General features: G+C 35.4%; 3 protein-coding genes across 5 annotated transcripts; 2 read left to right on the forward strand and 1 right to left on the reverse strand.

Annotated features, from left to right (window-relative positions):
• Positions 1-4,917: 4,917 nt before the first annotated feature.
• On the forward strand, positions 4,918-7,074 carry LOC140779203 (protein NEGATIVE GRAVITROPIC RESPONSE OF ROOTS-like). Of its 2 annotated transcripts, XM_073124194.1 has the most exons (7): positions 4,918-5,045; positions 5,120-5,184; positions 5,286-5,364; positions 5,490-6,040; positions 6,165-6,327; positions 6,427-6,479; positions 6,572-7,074. In XM_073124194.1, the coding sequence occupies exons 2-6, from the start codon at positions 5,179-5,181 to the stop codon at positions 6,444-6,446; spliced, it is 819 nt and encodes a 272-aa protein (XP_072980295.1). In that variant the 5' UTR covers positions 4,918-5,045; positions 5,120-5,178; the 3' UTR covers positions 6,447-6,479; positions 6,572-7,074. The 2 variants fall into 2 exon arrangements, with proteins under 2 accessions (XP_072980295.1, XP_072980294.1); XM_073124193.1 differs by lacking the exon at positions 4,918-5,045 and having other exon boundaries at positions 5,065-5,184.
• A 411-nt stretch (positions 7,075-7,485) lies between these two features.
• LOC140776926 (sm-like protein LSM1B) lies at positions 7,486-10,580 on the forward strand. The gene is made up of 5 exons (XM_073120778.1): positions 7,486-7,850; positions 8,741-8,809; positions 8,903-9,018; positions 9,115-9,177; positions 10,313-10,580. The coding sequence occupies exons 1-5, from the start codon at positions 7,790-7,792 to the stop codon at positions 10,388-10,390; spliced, it is 387 nt and encodes a 128-aa protein (XP_072976879.1). The 5' UTR covers positions 7,486-7,789; the 3' UTR covers positions 10,391-10,580.
• Positions 10,581-11,638: 1,058 nt separating this feature from the next.
• Positions 11,639-14,489, reverse strand: LOC140779952 (elongation factor 1-delta 2-like). 2 transcript variants are annotated; one of them, XM_073125302.1, is made up of 8 exons: positions 14,358-14,489; positions 13,985-14,097; positions 13,778-13,894; positions 13,588-13,678; positions 13,059-13,179; positions 12,712-12,825; positions 12,407-12,568; positions 11,639-11,796 (listed from the first exon to the last, which is right to left on the reverse strand). In XM_073125302.1, coding segments are annotated over exons 2-8 (693 nt in total). In that variant the 5' UTR covers positions 14,071-14,097; positions 14,358-14,489; the 3' UTR covers positions 11,639-11,794. The 2 variants fall into 2 exon arrangements, with proteins under 2 accessions (XP_072981403.1, XP_072981404.1); XM_073125303.1 differs by having other exon boundaries at positions 13,985-14,094; positions 14,358-14,459.
• Between the last annotated feature and the right edge of the window lie 612 nt (positions 14,490-15,101).

Genomic DNA, 15,101 nt, shown 5'->3' on the forward strand with positions numbered 1-15,101 from the left:
TTTATGGCAACTTGGACTTCCTACTTGTTCAATTAATCTATCAGCTCTCTCTTCAAGAGTATAGCCTTGACTGCATCAGGAAAACGTATGTGCGTAACTACTTGTGTACTATATTTGTAGTGTCTTTTTGACAAAAGTACCATATTTGTAGTGTTTAATGTACAAATGATAACCTCAACTTGTGTTGATCCTAAACCTGCACAAGGATAAAGATATCACCAACATCAACATGCACTTTTATAAATTCTTCTAAGCAACTTGTACAAGTTGTCTCCTTCGCAGCAGCACTCTTGAACAATAGTTGTTAGTTTGAAGATATATATATATATATATATATATATATATATTCTTTCAAAAAGCACGTCACGTCATCTAAATTTGATTTGGCATAGTAAAATTTCATGCAAAATCTAGTTCTTAGCAATTTTAACATAATTGAAATGTACAGTTATATTATTTAAAATATCATAATTGTCATTAAAATCATTATACTATCTTAAAAAAAAGATACTCCATTAGTTAAATTTAACTAATTATGACTAAAACTGAATTTAGATTATAAAAAAAGACATTCTTGCGGTAGCATAAATTGTTTAAAATAATTCAAAAACTATCCAATATTTTACCTAATATTATAGTATTACAAAATTCTTTTTTATGTGATATAAAAATTATTAATAAATATTGCCAATGAAATAATGTTCAAATGGGTCTTACAAGAGACCACAAATTTGAATCCTAACAACACCGATTTAATTGTGACCCGTTAAATTCCCACTTCTCTAAGAAAATAATAATAATAAAGACTTTACATTCTTACCTTGAATAAAAAGAAAATATTTTACTTATTTACATATATTTGTTAATTCTAACAAAAATATATTAGAAATATTCTATTCAAAACTAACCATAACGACAATTCTAAGAGTAAAAAAAAGAAAAAAAAAATAGCTGCAATTGTGATATATTAAAGAATATAATGACAATTGTATTTTAAAAATAATAATGTATAAAGACAATATACTATCAAGTAAACAATCCTTTAGGTATAAATTCCTAATACGATTCATAGGTAGAAATAGAAAGTCACATCAAATCTCGCAAAAAGCTTCTAAAGCCTACTTAGAAGTACTACCTTGACTTTAATTTCTCTAAGGCCACTTAGTATGCACCGATGTCACTGCTTAGGCAACCAAATATGCCATCATTGGAAAAATACAATGCCAGAATAAATTAGCTTCCATCCTGCGATAAAGATTATGACACGCCATGTCTCAGCGTTGGGGAAATGCCTATATCCTTAGCCTTTTTTTTAAAAGCATATTTAATAAATTACACTCTATATTTTATCTATTCTGTGATGCACATCTTGTCCTTGACGATTTTATGACTCGACCTCTTTTTGGGTGACGTTATTTTGACTAACTAATATCGATAAAATTACTAAAATACTATCTCCACCATTTTTCTTCTCTATACCTTCCTCTGAATATATAGATATCTTTAAATTAACGAAGGAGGGTGTTAAATAAGAATTATTAAAAAAAATGTAGGGATCGAATTATAAAAACCTATAAAATATGATTTCCGAAGATATCCTTTTTTTTATAATTTATTAATAGGCACGGAATCAAAATGCTACAGTTGTGAATATTCCATTTTAGGAAAGTATCTTTGGCGTAATCGAGTTTTAATTAGTCTACTAAACTCCATTAGAAAGATTTGCTTTGGATTATCACATGGGGCTCCTTGGGGTTTGGGAGCCCCAGATCCTTCTTTATTAATTAACAAGTCCTTTTATTTCTTTAGAGTTTTAATTTTAATATTTTGTCCACTCCACATGGAGATCATCTCCAGTTTCAAGATTTCTTTTTATTTTTTATTTGCCTACCACTGTTACCTTCTCCCTAAGTATTCTTTCTTTCAAAATAAAGTCAATTCTAAAATAACTATTTTTATTATTATTCTTAAAATGAGATCACCTATATTTTAGAATAATAATATAATAATTATATTTGATATGATATAATAAAAAAGAAAAAAAAAACACTTTATATTTTGATATAGATTCGAGATATCGCTGACAAATTAATAATTTTGTTAGTTTATAATATAAAATAAAAAGTAATTTTAAAATAAATGTGGGCTCAAGGGATTATGTTTATTGTGATTTTCACTCTATCTTTTAATTAATTAATTCTTAGCTAATTTTTTAAGGAAATTCTTATATAAAAAATATAAGGATTTTTTAATCCCCTCAACTATTGCTCTATATTATATTTAACCCCTAGAAAAAGTGGACAAATATACTCCCTAAACTATTTAAATAATTTATCACTAAGTTCTCTCCATTAATATTTTATTAGAAATAATTTAAGACTAATTTAATTAATAGCTCCTCATTGTCCTTTCACCTTCTTCATTAGTAGCCTTAATGACGAACTTCTTTTGAATATCAAACTCTAAGCTAATTTTCTCTTGAATCTTTTGAAATCTACTTGTACCATTAAAATAAAAAAAAATTAAGAACATTCTAATTATAATAATAATTATTATTATTATTTTGAGAAAGTGAAAGTGATAATAATAATAAATAATTGACGGTATAATTGTGAGGGCAAATGTGAGCTTTACTTGTAAGATGAAATAAAAGACAATATTTGGATCTGTGAGCTTCCCCCAAATAATTGTTACTTAATAAGCTTTAATATTCGTACTCTTTTCTTCGCTCCAGACTTTAAAATAGAGCTGCTAATCTTTTGTCATACGCCATACTTTAGGTAATTTTAATTAATTAAATCCTTAATTGCAGATTAGGAATACGTGGACCAACGGACAACGGGGCAGTCTCCCATTACTTAACGAGCATCCATAGTGGAGCTCTAGCTCCGAGCTAATCATGTCTAAACCCCCCCCCCCCCCTCCCCTCTTATTATAGAGGTTATATGGGGATTAAGTCCAAGTTTTGGCATCGTAGATCTTAATAATAATATTTTTAACCCTTAATTAACTCCGTGGAAATCCTGATTGGAGTATTACTACTTCCTAACAAGTGTTGGCCCGACAAGAGGAGATCTTGTGCGATCCACACCCTACCATGACACGTGTCCTATCCATAAGGAACAAGCGTGGCCTGGATATTCGAAAGTCGAGACCCATAAAATAACTATCTTTGCTCGTAACGAGGAGGACGTTAAAAAGAAAAGAACTAACTAAGATTAATTACACTTAGCCCCTTCAAAACTATCACTATTTGTTTCATATACATCCTCCTAATTATATTTTTCTATCACGTAGACTCCTTAACTAAATTCTCTTTTTTTACCATATAGACCTCTGAATTATTAGGAGATTTATGTGAATATTTTTTTTCTTTTTAGTTCAAAAGACTTATATGGATGTAAAAAAAATTCAGAATACGAATATCTTTATAGTTTTGGACAATTGTTGATTTATTTAAATGTATCGGCGATTTGCATTATCGAATTATTAACCGTCTCAAAGTAGAAATTGAAGAATTGCGATTGTTATAATCATCGTCAATTTGCTGTTTATTCTAAAAGCTCAAGAGGTAAAAATCCGGTCAAATAGAAAGTTTATGGGTTTCATTGTTCGAACGGTCTTAGTTGAGGTTATTTTCATAACTTATTATAAGTTTTGGTGAGCCGCTAAACTCTTAGTTTGGAGACTGAGCCATCATTCATTCATTCATCTATCTTATCCCTTTCTTAGAGTAAACCATTCGCACGATCGATCTCTCATCTTGCTCCGTCAGACTAACTGCTCTAAAAAGCTTAAGCTAATCGAAAACGACGATGATACTCTTTTATAACTCTTTAACAGTAAATATGTTACATCTGGAGCTGCACACCCACGTGAGGTTTTGACAAACACATAGGGCAATGGGTGTGCAGGGTACTCCCGTAGGGTTAGGATTAGGGTTTTGCTCATTTTGTGGTTGGGTTGGTGAGGGACATGCCCACATTTCTCTTGTCTTCTCTTCCCATCCTGCCAACCTGGGTGCTGCTCAACTTTCCAGTCCACTTGCCCTTCACGTAACCTTGCAAGAAACCCATCACTCAACGGGGATGATTGAGTTGGAGTTGGAGTTGGAGTTGGAGTTGGAGTTAGAGTTGGAGTTGGAGTTGGTGGCTAGTTACCTAAAGCTCATATAGCATGAATATTATTCTCTTGAACCAAAAAAGGCCACCTAGATGTAGTTTTATATATAATTGAGTGTATATGGACAAATAGAGATTCTCTTTCGCATCAGTTTAGTTGTATTCAGCTAGCTTAGCGGATGCATCCGGACAACCAAATACCTGCTTGCTTGTATACAATCACATATATCAAATTGGAAACAGCTTGAAGCTTAATTCGCTGTGCTGGATTGATTGTCAAATCATATCATCCAAATTAGAAGAAGGAAGGAAGGAAGGAAGGAAGGAAGGGGAAAATTATTCTCTTTTTTTTTTAAAATAAAAATAAAAATAAATCTTTATTTCCTCCTCAGATCGAGTCTTTTAACTGTATTTTTATGGGGGCTGGATATAAAGTAAAAGACGGTATATAGTAAAAGACGTACAAGAAAAGGTGGCACCCTAATAAAAGGGACCGCCTTGATGGAACACACACGTGCCGGACAGGATAACCGGTTTTTAAGCTACTCCAGCGGTACGTGTATGTGTGGAGACCAATGAGATGACATTATATATGTAATATCTTTATATATATATATATATATATATATAGATATTGTTGGTGTGGAGCAATCAAGGGATGCCAAGTAGCTGACTGCCACGATGGAGTGACAGCTTAGGACATTAATACAAGGCTTATAAGAGTTTTTACCTTGTAGATAAGCTAATGGAAAGTGTTGGCCGAATTGGGAGAGCATAGAGGAAGCTTTCCAGATTCAACTCAAGAGTCCAAACATAGGAACTTGAACCGTACAATACGCATTTAGACCAGTAGAATTCCTCCATGGGTTTCTGTAGCACTTTATGCCACCAATCTATTTAACCCCAATGGCCTAAAGGATCCTGGTAACAATTAAGCTAAAGTTATACGCCTTTTGGGGAAGTATATTTTTTTTATTATTATTTTTCTTCTTCTATAGATTCCTTCATACCTCTCTTCTTCTGATCATCAAAGGTGCTCTTTTGATAGCTCCCAGTTATGAGGGTAAGTGAGAAGAAGCTCCTTTATGCTGCAATGAGGGTGGCTCTATTAGTTGTCTTAAAAAATTTCTGATGGAGTTATGGTTTTTATTTTATTTGGCGTAGATCTTGAACTGGGTGCAGAACAAGTTCAATGGCAGGCAAGAGAAGAGAAGATCTGAAGTCGGCACAAGCTCAGCTCGTCGTAAGCAATTCTGAATAGAATGTGTTTCTCTTTTTCTTCTTCTTCTTCTTCTTCTTCTTCTTGTTAGTCTAAAAGATTTGATCTTTTAACACTAGCATTTTGATCACTATGGTGTGCTTCTTTAGATACTTGCGTTCCAGAATCTCGGAAAGAAGAGTTCGACGACTGGCCGGAATCTTTGCTGTCGATTGGAACGTTCGGTAACAAAGATACGCAGGAAGAAGAACGAATCAAGCAAGATTCGCGTCCGTCGCAAGAACTACCAGATCGCTTCACTCTAGAAGAAGTGAAGAAGTTGCAGGAAGAGCTAACGAAGCTTCTGAGCCGGAGGCCGGTGAAATGTAGTAGCAGGGAAGGATCAGAGAGTGTGGAAGAAGAGAGAGCTAATCTTCCGCTGAATAGGTTTCTGAATTGCCCCTCGAGTTTGGATGTGGATCGAACCTCTTGCGAGAAATTCTGCAGTGATTTGGATAGCAATGAGAATGGTGAGATCGATATCTCACCCAACACGAAGATCATGCTAAGCAAGGCAAATGATTTGCTAGCCAGAAACCCTAGTGCAATTAAGCAAGGATCTCTCGCAATTCTTCTCAAGAAGATATTGGCATGGAGAGGTGGCTTTGCTCCAAGTCCGATCAGCTTAAGGGATCCTATTCCACACTCTAGGATGGATAAGGTATATGAACTGATGCAAACATCAATCCTAAACCTGATTTATTCATATATATATATATATATATATATATATATATATACCAAATTGATCCTCTTTTTTTTTTTTTTTTTGGTTTTCCTGAAAGATTCTGAGAACAGTTCTTCAGAAGAAAATATATCCTCAAACATCTGCTTCAATGTCGACGAAGAAGTACTTGGAAAATAAACCTACGGACAAAATGAAGCATCATAGCAAGAAGGAAGAAAAAGATGAGGATGGATGTAAATGGGTCAAGACTGATTCAGAGTGTAAGTCAAAATGCAGACAGTTTCTGAATGCATATTAGCAAACTTATTTTGTTTTCTTTCTTTCTTTCTTATTAATAATTTTCTTCACATTGTGTTCAGATATTGTCTTAGAGATCTAAGCAAGCTGCCTGCCCTTGTGTTGATATTGAATGGTGAGACTCCAAACTGAACTCTTCTTTTTTAAGTTTAAGTCTGCTATAGTTTCAAAGAAACTTTCTTATTCATCATGCGACGTGGTTTGCAGATAAAAAGGAGGTCAAGCTAGTGGTCGTGGTGGATATATGATGCATGCTTGGAATTTAAAGAAGCCCGACGGCGCCATAATTAAACCATTGATGTTGTGCTCTCAGCTGACTAAACTTTTGAGTGCTTATGAGAGATCTTTAATTTCTTGTGGCAAATGGCATACATTGTTCTGCATTTTAAACTTTTACATCGTATACGGCGAGAATTCATCTTAAATGGCTGTCAATTTTGATGCCAGACTCTGAAAGATATATATACTCTTTACAAGGAGTTGTTGGGACTTATCTCAGAATAGATTCAAAGACTTGCTTGAGTTGCAGTCACTCGAACGAAAGAATCCAAACTTATGCCAGTAGGTGCATGCCTCTTACCTAATGAAGCAAAACAACTTGCTTATCTGATAGAGATGCCAACAGTTGCTAATTGTCTCCTGCCCAGCAACTGTTTGTAAGTTTGTGCCATTCAGGAGGGATAAGAGTGTACATAAAGCAAAATTCTACAACTTTGGCAGATGCCAATGTGCATTCACTAGTATAGTAAATTATTCTTAATTAGGCCTTCAATTCTCCTATCTATGCCTGCAACCCTTTGAAGTATAACACCTGCTATTATCTGATCAAATTTAATCAAGCCAAGCCATGTTCTTATTATATATATATATAGAGAGAGAGAGAGAGAGAGAGAGAGAGAGAGAGAGAGAGAGAGAGAGAGAGAGAGAGAGAGAGAGAGAGCTTATAAATTATTTGTACAAAGGAAAACAAGATAACAAACAAGGATTTTGAATTTGAGGGAGAAAAAAGAGAGGAAATATGAAGAGGATAGCAAACGGAAATAACGATTTCCACTCACGTGCGTCGCACGGGAGAGGGTAGAAGTCAATGGGCTACTTCACTTGGTTGTCTTCCCACCGATAAGAGTCGGATATAATTTGCCTTTTCTCCTCCGCTATCGGGATCGCAATCAACGATCTCTAATCCTATACCCAAGAAAGAACCCTAGATCCCTGATATATTTTTTTCCCATCTAGGGTTTAGATCTTGTTTGATTGGGTTCTGAATCCACGGCCATCCTAGAGGTGATACCGAGCTAGGGTTTCCAAAGATCGGGTTGGAATTGGCGAGTGGATCGGAAGAAAGAGGAGGAGTTTACCTGCCAATGCCATTTGTGACGGCCTCAGGAGGATTGATTTTTCGCGGGTTGGAAAGGTTAAGGATCGATGTCGTGGAGCGGACCGGAGGATATCTTTCTATCGACCTCGCTCGCGAGTTACCTCGACAGTAAGATTCTTGATTCTATCTCAGAATTTCACACAACTGTAGTGAATTCTAATACATATGGCAGCTGTATAATAATTCTTGCATGTTCGTAGTGTAGATCCATGATATCAAGATGGACTTTAGTAGTTGTTGGTAGTGGTTGGTGCTGCATTATGTTTACTTTGATTCTGTGGCATAAAGATTTAATCTTTTTCTATAGAGGGCAAGCACAAGTTGGATTATGTGGGTTTTTTCTTCCTGTTGATGGGATGTGATTGTTTCCATCCTGAAGTTGGAACAACACTAAGGTAGTCTTTTGATTAAATCCTACTGGATTTCACCTTGGTTCTGGAACTATCTTGGGAAAATGTTAGGTCTTGGACATTACAATTTACAAACAGAGACGCATTATCTAAGCCATAAAAGGTTTGAGTTATTACAGTGATTCATTTTCTTGACTGATCATTGATTCATTATCTAAGTTCCTCTGATTTAGTGTCGGAATGTTGTATTTATTTAGTCTGTTAGTCATTATTACCAAATTTAGATATTCTGCTGGAAGGTCTAACATCCTAGCTTTATCTCCCTTTTTTTCACTCTCTCTTTCCATTTGGCACATTTGTTAACTATGTTCCAGGACTAAATTAGCTGTCAGAGATAACAAATACAACATACAAGAGCAATAAAATCATTTTTATTATGGAGTGGAGGGAGTATACTTCCACATTCACAAAATAATGCAGATATATGCTTTAAGTGGGTAATTGAGGGAAGCTTTTATTTCATATTCGATCTTATGTTATATATTCCATGGTAAGAAGATATAAATATTGGTTCTGGGATTCATCTGTCTTATATATGATTGAATAGATCAAGCTTATCCCTTTTGACACTGTTAGCATCATTGACAGAAAAACTACTTGTCTTACTACGGGATGGACGCAAACTTATGGGTATTCTTCGATCTTTTGATCAATTTGGTATGCTTTGAACCTCCTTTGAACTATAAACTGCATTGCCTTAGTCATCTCGTGCTCAGATGGTTGGTCATATGACACTAGTTCAACTTGCAGCAAATGCTGTTCTTGAAGGTGCTTGTGAGCGAGTTATTGTAGGGGATCTGTATTCAGATATTCCTTTAGGCCTTTATGTGATTCGTGGGGAGAATGTTGTCTTAATCGGAGAACTGGTACTAATTTCCCCTGGTTTGATTATAGAGTACTGTCATGTGAATAAAGAATATAGACACCATTTCTTCCTTCTTAATTTAATTCTAATACACCAGGACATGGATCGTGAGGAGCTTCCTGCTCATATGATTTGTGTTTCTGCTGCAGAGATTAAAAGGGTAAGTACCTTCAGGACAGTAGCTTGTTCAAGTAATCATATCCTCTTTTTCTTATATATGTGGTTCTGTGCAATGTCAATTTAATTTCCTTTATGATTTTTTTTTTTACACTTTCCAACTTGTGCTTTCTGCCACTTCACATCTGAATTTGGTCAGATTCTTTTTCTCACTTTGGTCATATTCCTGTCTGTGGGAGTTAAGATCTGGTATGAATTGCTTGAATGATGGTATGCAACATTGACAATGGGAACTAGCAGTGCGAAGAAATAGGTCACATCAGTGTATTATAACTTTACTAAATCTCTGTAGAAATATATATTTGTCTTTTGGTTGAATGATGGTATGCAACACTGAAATATGTATATGTCTTTTGGTCGAATGATGGCATGCAACAGTGACTTTTTTTCCTTTCTTTCTTTTGGTGCTTGGTAGCAGATGAGATAATAAGAGGTTATCTATCGCAAATTCTAATCAAAGGGATTGGATCCATTTAGCAGAGTCAAATTTTGTTTTAGTTTGGTCTTTGATGATTAGTATTTTATTGAGTTAACTTTCTCTATTTCATCTCTAAATTCTTCCTAAATCAAGTGGGTCAACTAAGAAAATTGGAGCTTTCATTAAGTATAAGCAGAGATTTTTCTAGAGAATTCTGGGCACCTTTTCTAGGCATAACCAAGTACATTTTTCTTTGTGAGATCCCTTTTGCTTCTAGTCAAATGCTGAACTAGGCCTTGACATTGGCGCATAATAATGAGGTTGTCAGATGTAGCATATCATGTTGACAAATCATAGTGTTGTCTTTACTCCTACAATTTGCTGCCTTTTATTTTATGCATTCAATATTGAAATATCAAACTTCAGCGTCTTGATAAGCAGTCACAAGTAGTAAAACCATAGATAGGTTAAGCTTTGATATGCCCCCCTTTGTTGAAACTCCTTGATTGAAGCTATATACATGCTCAACTCGCTCTTCTTCTGTGCTGTCTTATGCTCTTCAATTTTCTCCTGCCTGAGAAAGAAGTCAAATTAGGAAAGGTTTACCAGCTACTAGTTTAAGGTTTTCTTGAGTACTTTCTGCTTGTGTTGCTACACTTTCCATCACGTAACAGTGTTGTATATAATGTTGCATCGACAGGCTCAGAAAGCAGAAAAGGATGCCACGGAACTTAAAGGTTCGATGAGAAAGAGAATGGAGTTCCTTGATCTGGATTGAAGCTAAGCGACTCTCCATGTACACCATCGCTTTGGTTAAAGCTTATTTCATTTTACCCGCAAATTTTATCGCGGTCTGTTTCAGTGATGCAACATAATGCCTAGCACTTTCCTGCCTCCTTGCTGCTGAGATAATGTGTATTACTACTGTTGCTTCCAATTAATCAGATCCTTGGGATTTCGTATGTTAATCTTAAGCTTCTCCTTTCGGTCCAAACTCTCTTGGTGAGATATGTACTTCAATGCAGAATGGAGCTTATACCTAGGCTGGGACTTTACCTGTGAGCTTGCTTCTAGTACCTTTTGTTTTAGTCTTTTCGTTCTTTATTCTTTTCTTGTGAAGGATCAGAGGCAATTTTTCAACTCTTACCAGTTGAACCGTGTAGAGATTATCTCTCAGTGGTTGCTCGCTTCCAGCTTTTCTGCAAGTGTCACTCGGAAGCGTACCATATAGAATAACAGAATATCTACTCGATATGTTGAGACGAGGCAACGAAAAATGGAAACAAAGTTAGGATATAGATTTTTGCATTACTAGCTCTTGGATGGTGTTCTGGTAGGCAAGCTCATGGTTACGCGTTGGTTGGCGCACCCTTTCATTTAACTTGAAATTTGGCTTAGAGTTTTAATCCGAGACAAAGCAATAACACTCGAAACTTGATAAATCCTGAAGTCCGATATTTATTGGTTAAGACCAAAACTATCAAGACAGATCACAAGAGACTAAAATTAATTTATTTTAAGCTAAAATATATAATATTTTAGGGGTTAAAACAGAAACCAATCGCATGATTTAAAAATTTAAAATTCCATCAAACAATTTAGATTAACGCTTTGTCAGACATCACAGGTGGCAAAACCTATTTCTGGATGCGGGCCGAGAGATGAAGAGCTTCAAATGTATTATTGAGGGTATACTAACGCCGTACATGCTCAACATGTAACTGCCGAACGAACTTGACTTCCGTCCTTTGGATAAACAGAGAAACGAAGGCACAACCTGACAATTTACTTGAACGATCTACAAAGAAACTAGCGAAGTAAGTTATCACCAGACCCACGAAATAGTCGGTAAAATAATCCGCTCATGAACACAAACCTGAGGTACCGAACTAGAAGGAAATCCTAAAGAGCGGGCATATTTGCGTTAGATTGCAATAGCCTTTCTTGTTACTTAAAATAAATGGGAAATTAAGATGTTATGAAGAGATAAATAATAATATAATACCGAAAGCCCCAACAAAACTCAGATCGAAAAATTGATGACGATAATTGTTTCCCGCAGTTCACAAAACATAACCAAACAACATCTAAACCGGCATGCCCACCAGTTTTAAAACATAAAACAAACAACTATTCTCAACCATGCATGGTTCTAATCATGTGTCCTTATGGCACCAATATTCTCTGCAACAAAGAAAGATAAAGAAAATTGTCAATGTAGGAGTAAAACATGGGAATCCAAAAAGAAATTGCGACATGGCAAAACAAACATTATAAATGCGATATTCAAAATTATGAACTTTAGTCCACATTTACTGACACAGGTTATTAGGCTATGCATTAAACGTACTATGCCAGCAAGCTGCCAAGTGCCAACGAGCTCAAAGGTGAGGTCAAGCTTCATTCATACTAATCAAAGATGCCTTAATATAACTGGTTCTTCATGGTCACAGACCTTATAGCTTTTGCTTTTAAGATGGTTCACTCCACCTTAGCCTCCTATGAGCCTAAAAAAATATGGTCCTACTAATGTTGTTGACCATTCAGGATTAATCCTTCCTACATCATAATTCAGTAATGTTCTGAACCCCTCGATTCAGTAAAAATGAGAGGTCAGTAACAACTAAAGAGATAATAAATTGAAACATAAACAACTCATATGCCAACGAGTTTAAAATAGAATTGACTTTATTTCTTTTCTTTTTTTCCTTTGTATAAATTTCTTTTATATGCAATATGCCTCATCACTATTTCCTAACTATGTAATCAGGATATTTAGAAAAAAAGTACTCACATATTTTGTTGAATGCCACAATATCACAGCTCTGAATGTATTCATTTGCTGGTTCAACAGTGAGATATTCCTCAATAAGGCTATCAACAGAGACCAAGTCATCTATGATAGTCATCATGATCTGCAACTTTTTGATGCCATAACCAACTGGAACAAGCTTTGCTGCAGAACACATTTCAGCATGGTAAAATTTATGGATGTTCAATAAAAAAACATTCAATTCTTCGACACTTCATAGCATCTCAATGAAAAAGAAAAAGAAAATATTCTAGGGAGATTGAGTGAGACAAGTGAGAATTACATACATGCACCCCAGAGCAAGCCCTCCATCTGGATACCCCTTACAGCTTCCTCAAGCTTTTTCATGTCAGTTTCATCATCCCACGGCTTTACATCAAGCAAAACCGAAGATTTTCCAGCTGAAGCAAATAATGACCCAATAATCCAAGTCAAGAAAAAAAAGAAAAAAAGAGGGCCAACAAACTCTACTGAAATGGAGATATTCTCAATTCATGTTATTCTATTCGCAACCAAAAATAAGTATATCTCTTCAGACTTGAAATTATTGACGAAACAAAAACATGGTATCAATCAGCTTTTATACGTGAAACAACACATGAGATGCAGTAAAATAAGCAAGTAGAAAACTGACATTCTTTCTTTTTGCCCGATGCTTTTGTTGCAGCTGCACGCTCTTCAGCTGCCTTCTTTTCCTCTTCCGTCTCTTCACCAAATAAATCCATATCATCATCGTCGTCTTCATCCACTGGAGCCTAAATTACAAATTACAATTCAGTGAATTGAAGATAAAGCAAGAGATTTTAAGAACTTAATAGTTTGCTACGAGAAAAATAATTATGTAGCACATCAACAAGAATAATGTTCCACATAAGTCTAAGATAACTGTCAACTGACAAAAAATATATTGCGATAGCATCATACACTACCCCACATAGGAACTATTGATGACCGCCACAAAATTTCCTAGCATATTATCAAATGCAACAATCACTTAAGAGTACAAATATATATATATATATATCCAACTAATAGATGTTTGCATAATTGAGTAATACATATAAGAACTCTCATGAAAAGAAAATTCTTTCAAGAAAATTATTAAAAGTTACTAAATATTGGACAACTTTAATTACCAAAAGAAGGAGCTGCATAGGACGTACCTTTTTCTCAGCAACAGGAGGGGAAGCGGGCACATCCTCCACCACACAAGCTGAGGATTCAATCTTAACACCCTTTCCCTCAGAGACGCCACTAAGGATCAAAGCAGACAGGTCAAACACTTAGGTCTAACAGTGAAAATTGGATGCCGACCAAGAAATGAACCAAAAATTCATCTCAAGCACCGCTTACCACAACTTTAGCAGTGCCTCAATGTGACTATACCACCTAGATATATTAACATATTCCGATGAAGGGGTGGTTGACAATGCCGCATACACAGTTATGTCATCCTTGGAAGCTTGGTAACTGAAACAAAATTACAATATTATCAACCGTAAGAACCAATACTAGAACATTGATAAAAAAGAATAATGACCAAAAATCAGAACAACTTACCCAGTAATGTAACTACGAGAAAGAAGGTAGTCATCAAGTTTCTGGAGGCCAGATTCCGAGTTAAGATTATAGAAAGTCACAGCCATCACTCCTCAAATAACAACAACAATCTACTGCAAGTATAAAAAATTAAAAAAAGGAACTTCATCGATCCATCCTCTCCATAAGGATCTCTTTGTAATTAGATTAATAACATCTAATTCGAAAAATATTAGCAAAAATCTCAATGAATGAAGAAAATCCATCAAATAAATTAAATCCTTACGTCCATAAAACTAGATCTAACTAGCAGATGTAAAGCCAAACACCATAAGAAAAAGGAATTATTACGAAAGAGAGGTAAAATTCATTGCGATTGCTTCCAGATCCAAACCTGAAAAAGGAGAGGGATAGCCGGAGACGGGATCGACGCGAAGATAGAGGGCAGGCCTTAGGGTGGAAAGAGGCGAATCGAAGATGAGTCGTATATAAACGCAGCCAAGGGTTTTTGAAACTATTATTAACCGCTCGATAAGGATCAGACGGCTCGTATGTAGGTATTCGGTGATCAGGGTTAGCATGACATAATCGGATGAGATAGGGATTTGGTATATGGATCCGCATCCGATTTCGAAGGAGGATACTTGTAATTTAGCCCTTTCCTTATTCACAAATTGTATATGGGCGGCAAAAGTGAGGCCGGCTTTTTTGTAAACTTAGCAATGTTTCCAACCGATAACTCTGTACTATCGAACTACAGATAAAGTATGGATTGTATAAGTTATTCATTTTCTTAATGGATAGAGAGATTTCTTCTGCTATTCTTTTCAACTCTCCTCCCTCTCGCAACTCATCTGATGCCAGAGGAGAGTCCTTTATCCGGCACAGCACTTATCTCACCTTTCTTCTATCCATTACAATGACCCAAAGGTTGTTTCTTGGTGACTTTGTGGAAGATTTTGGGTTGTTTTGGCAATGGAGTAATGGTTTATATTTGTAAGAAATCAACAAATTGGTGTCGTCTTGTTCACATTTCAAAGATTGCACTTCTATGAGTAGAATTTGAATTGAGAATAGTTTCACCACACACATATAGGCAGCCCAGTTAGGATATCGAATGAAAAGATTACTTTGCATT

This window comes from Typha angustifolia, chromosome 15 (genome assembly GCF_048772165.1).
Source record: "Typha angustifolia cultivar Huaian chromosome 15, ASM4877216v1, whole genome shotgun sequence".
Classification (NCBI taxonomy): Eukaryota; Viridiplantae; Streptophyta; class Magnoliopsida; order Poales; family Typhaceae; genus Typha; species Typha angustifolia.

What these genes read in the sequence shown, in the direction of transcription:
- LOC140779203 (XM_073124194.1), top strand. An exon ending in CGGCACAAGCTCAGCTCGTC is followed by an intron (nt 5,365 to 5,489) that starts GTAAGCAATTCT and finishes GTGCTTCTTTAG; the next exon opens with ATACTTGCGTTCCAGAATCT. An exon ending in CACACTCTAGGATGGATAAG is followed by an intron (nt 6,041 to 6,164) that starts GTATATGAACTG and finishes TTTTCCTGAAAG; the next exon opens with ATTCTGAGAACAGTTCTTCA.
- LOC140776926 (XM_073120778.1), top strand. Translation starts at nt 7,790, where the DNA reads ATGTCGTGGAGCGGACCGGAGGATATCTTTCTATCGACCTCGCTCGCG. An exon ending in TCGATCTTTTGATCAATTTG is followed by an intron (nt 8,810 to 8,902) that starts GTATGCTTTGAA and finishes TTCAACTTGCAG; the next exon opens with CAAATGCTGTTCTTGAAGGT. An exon ending in TTGTCTTAATCGGAGAACTG is followed by an intron (nt 9,019 to 9,114) that starts GTACTAATTTCC and finishes CTAATACACCAG; the next exon opens with GACATGGATCGTGAGGAGCT.
- LOC140779952 (XM_073125302.1), bottom strand. Translation starts at nt 14,070, where the DNA reads ATGGCTGTGACTTTCTATAATCTTAACTCGGAATCTGGCCTCCAGAAA. An exon ending in TCTCGTAGTTACATTACTGG is followed by an intron (nt 13,895 to 13,984) that starts GTAAGTTGTTCT and finishes ATTTTGTTTCAG; the next exon opens with TTACCAAGCTTCCAAGGATG. An exon ending in ATCGGGCAAAAAGAAAGAAT is followed by an intron (nt 12,826 to 13,058) that starts GTCAGTTTTCTA and finishes TATTTGCTTCAG; the next exon opens with CTGGAAAATCTTCGGTTTTG.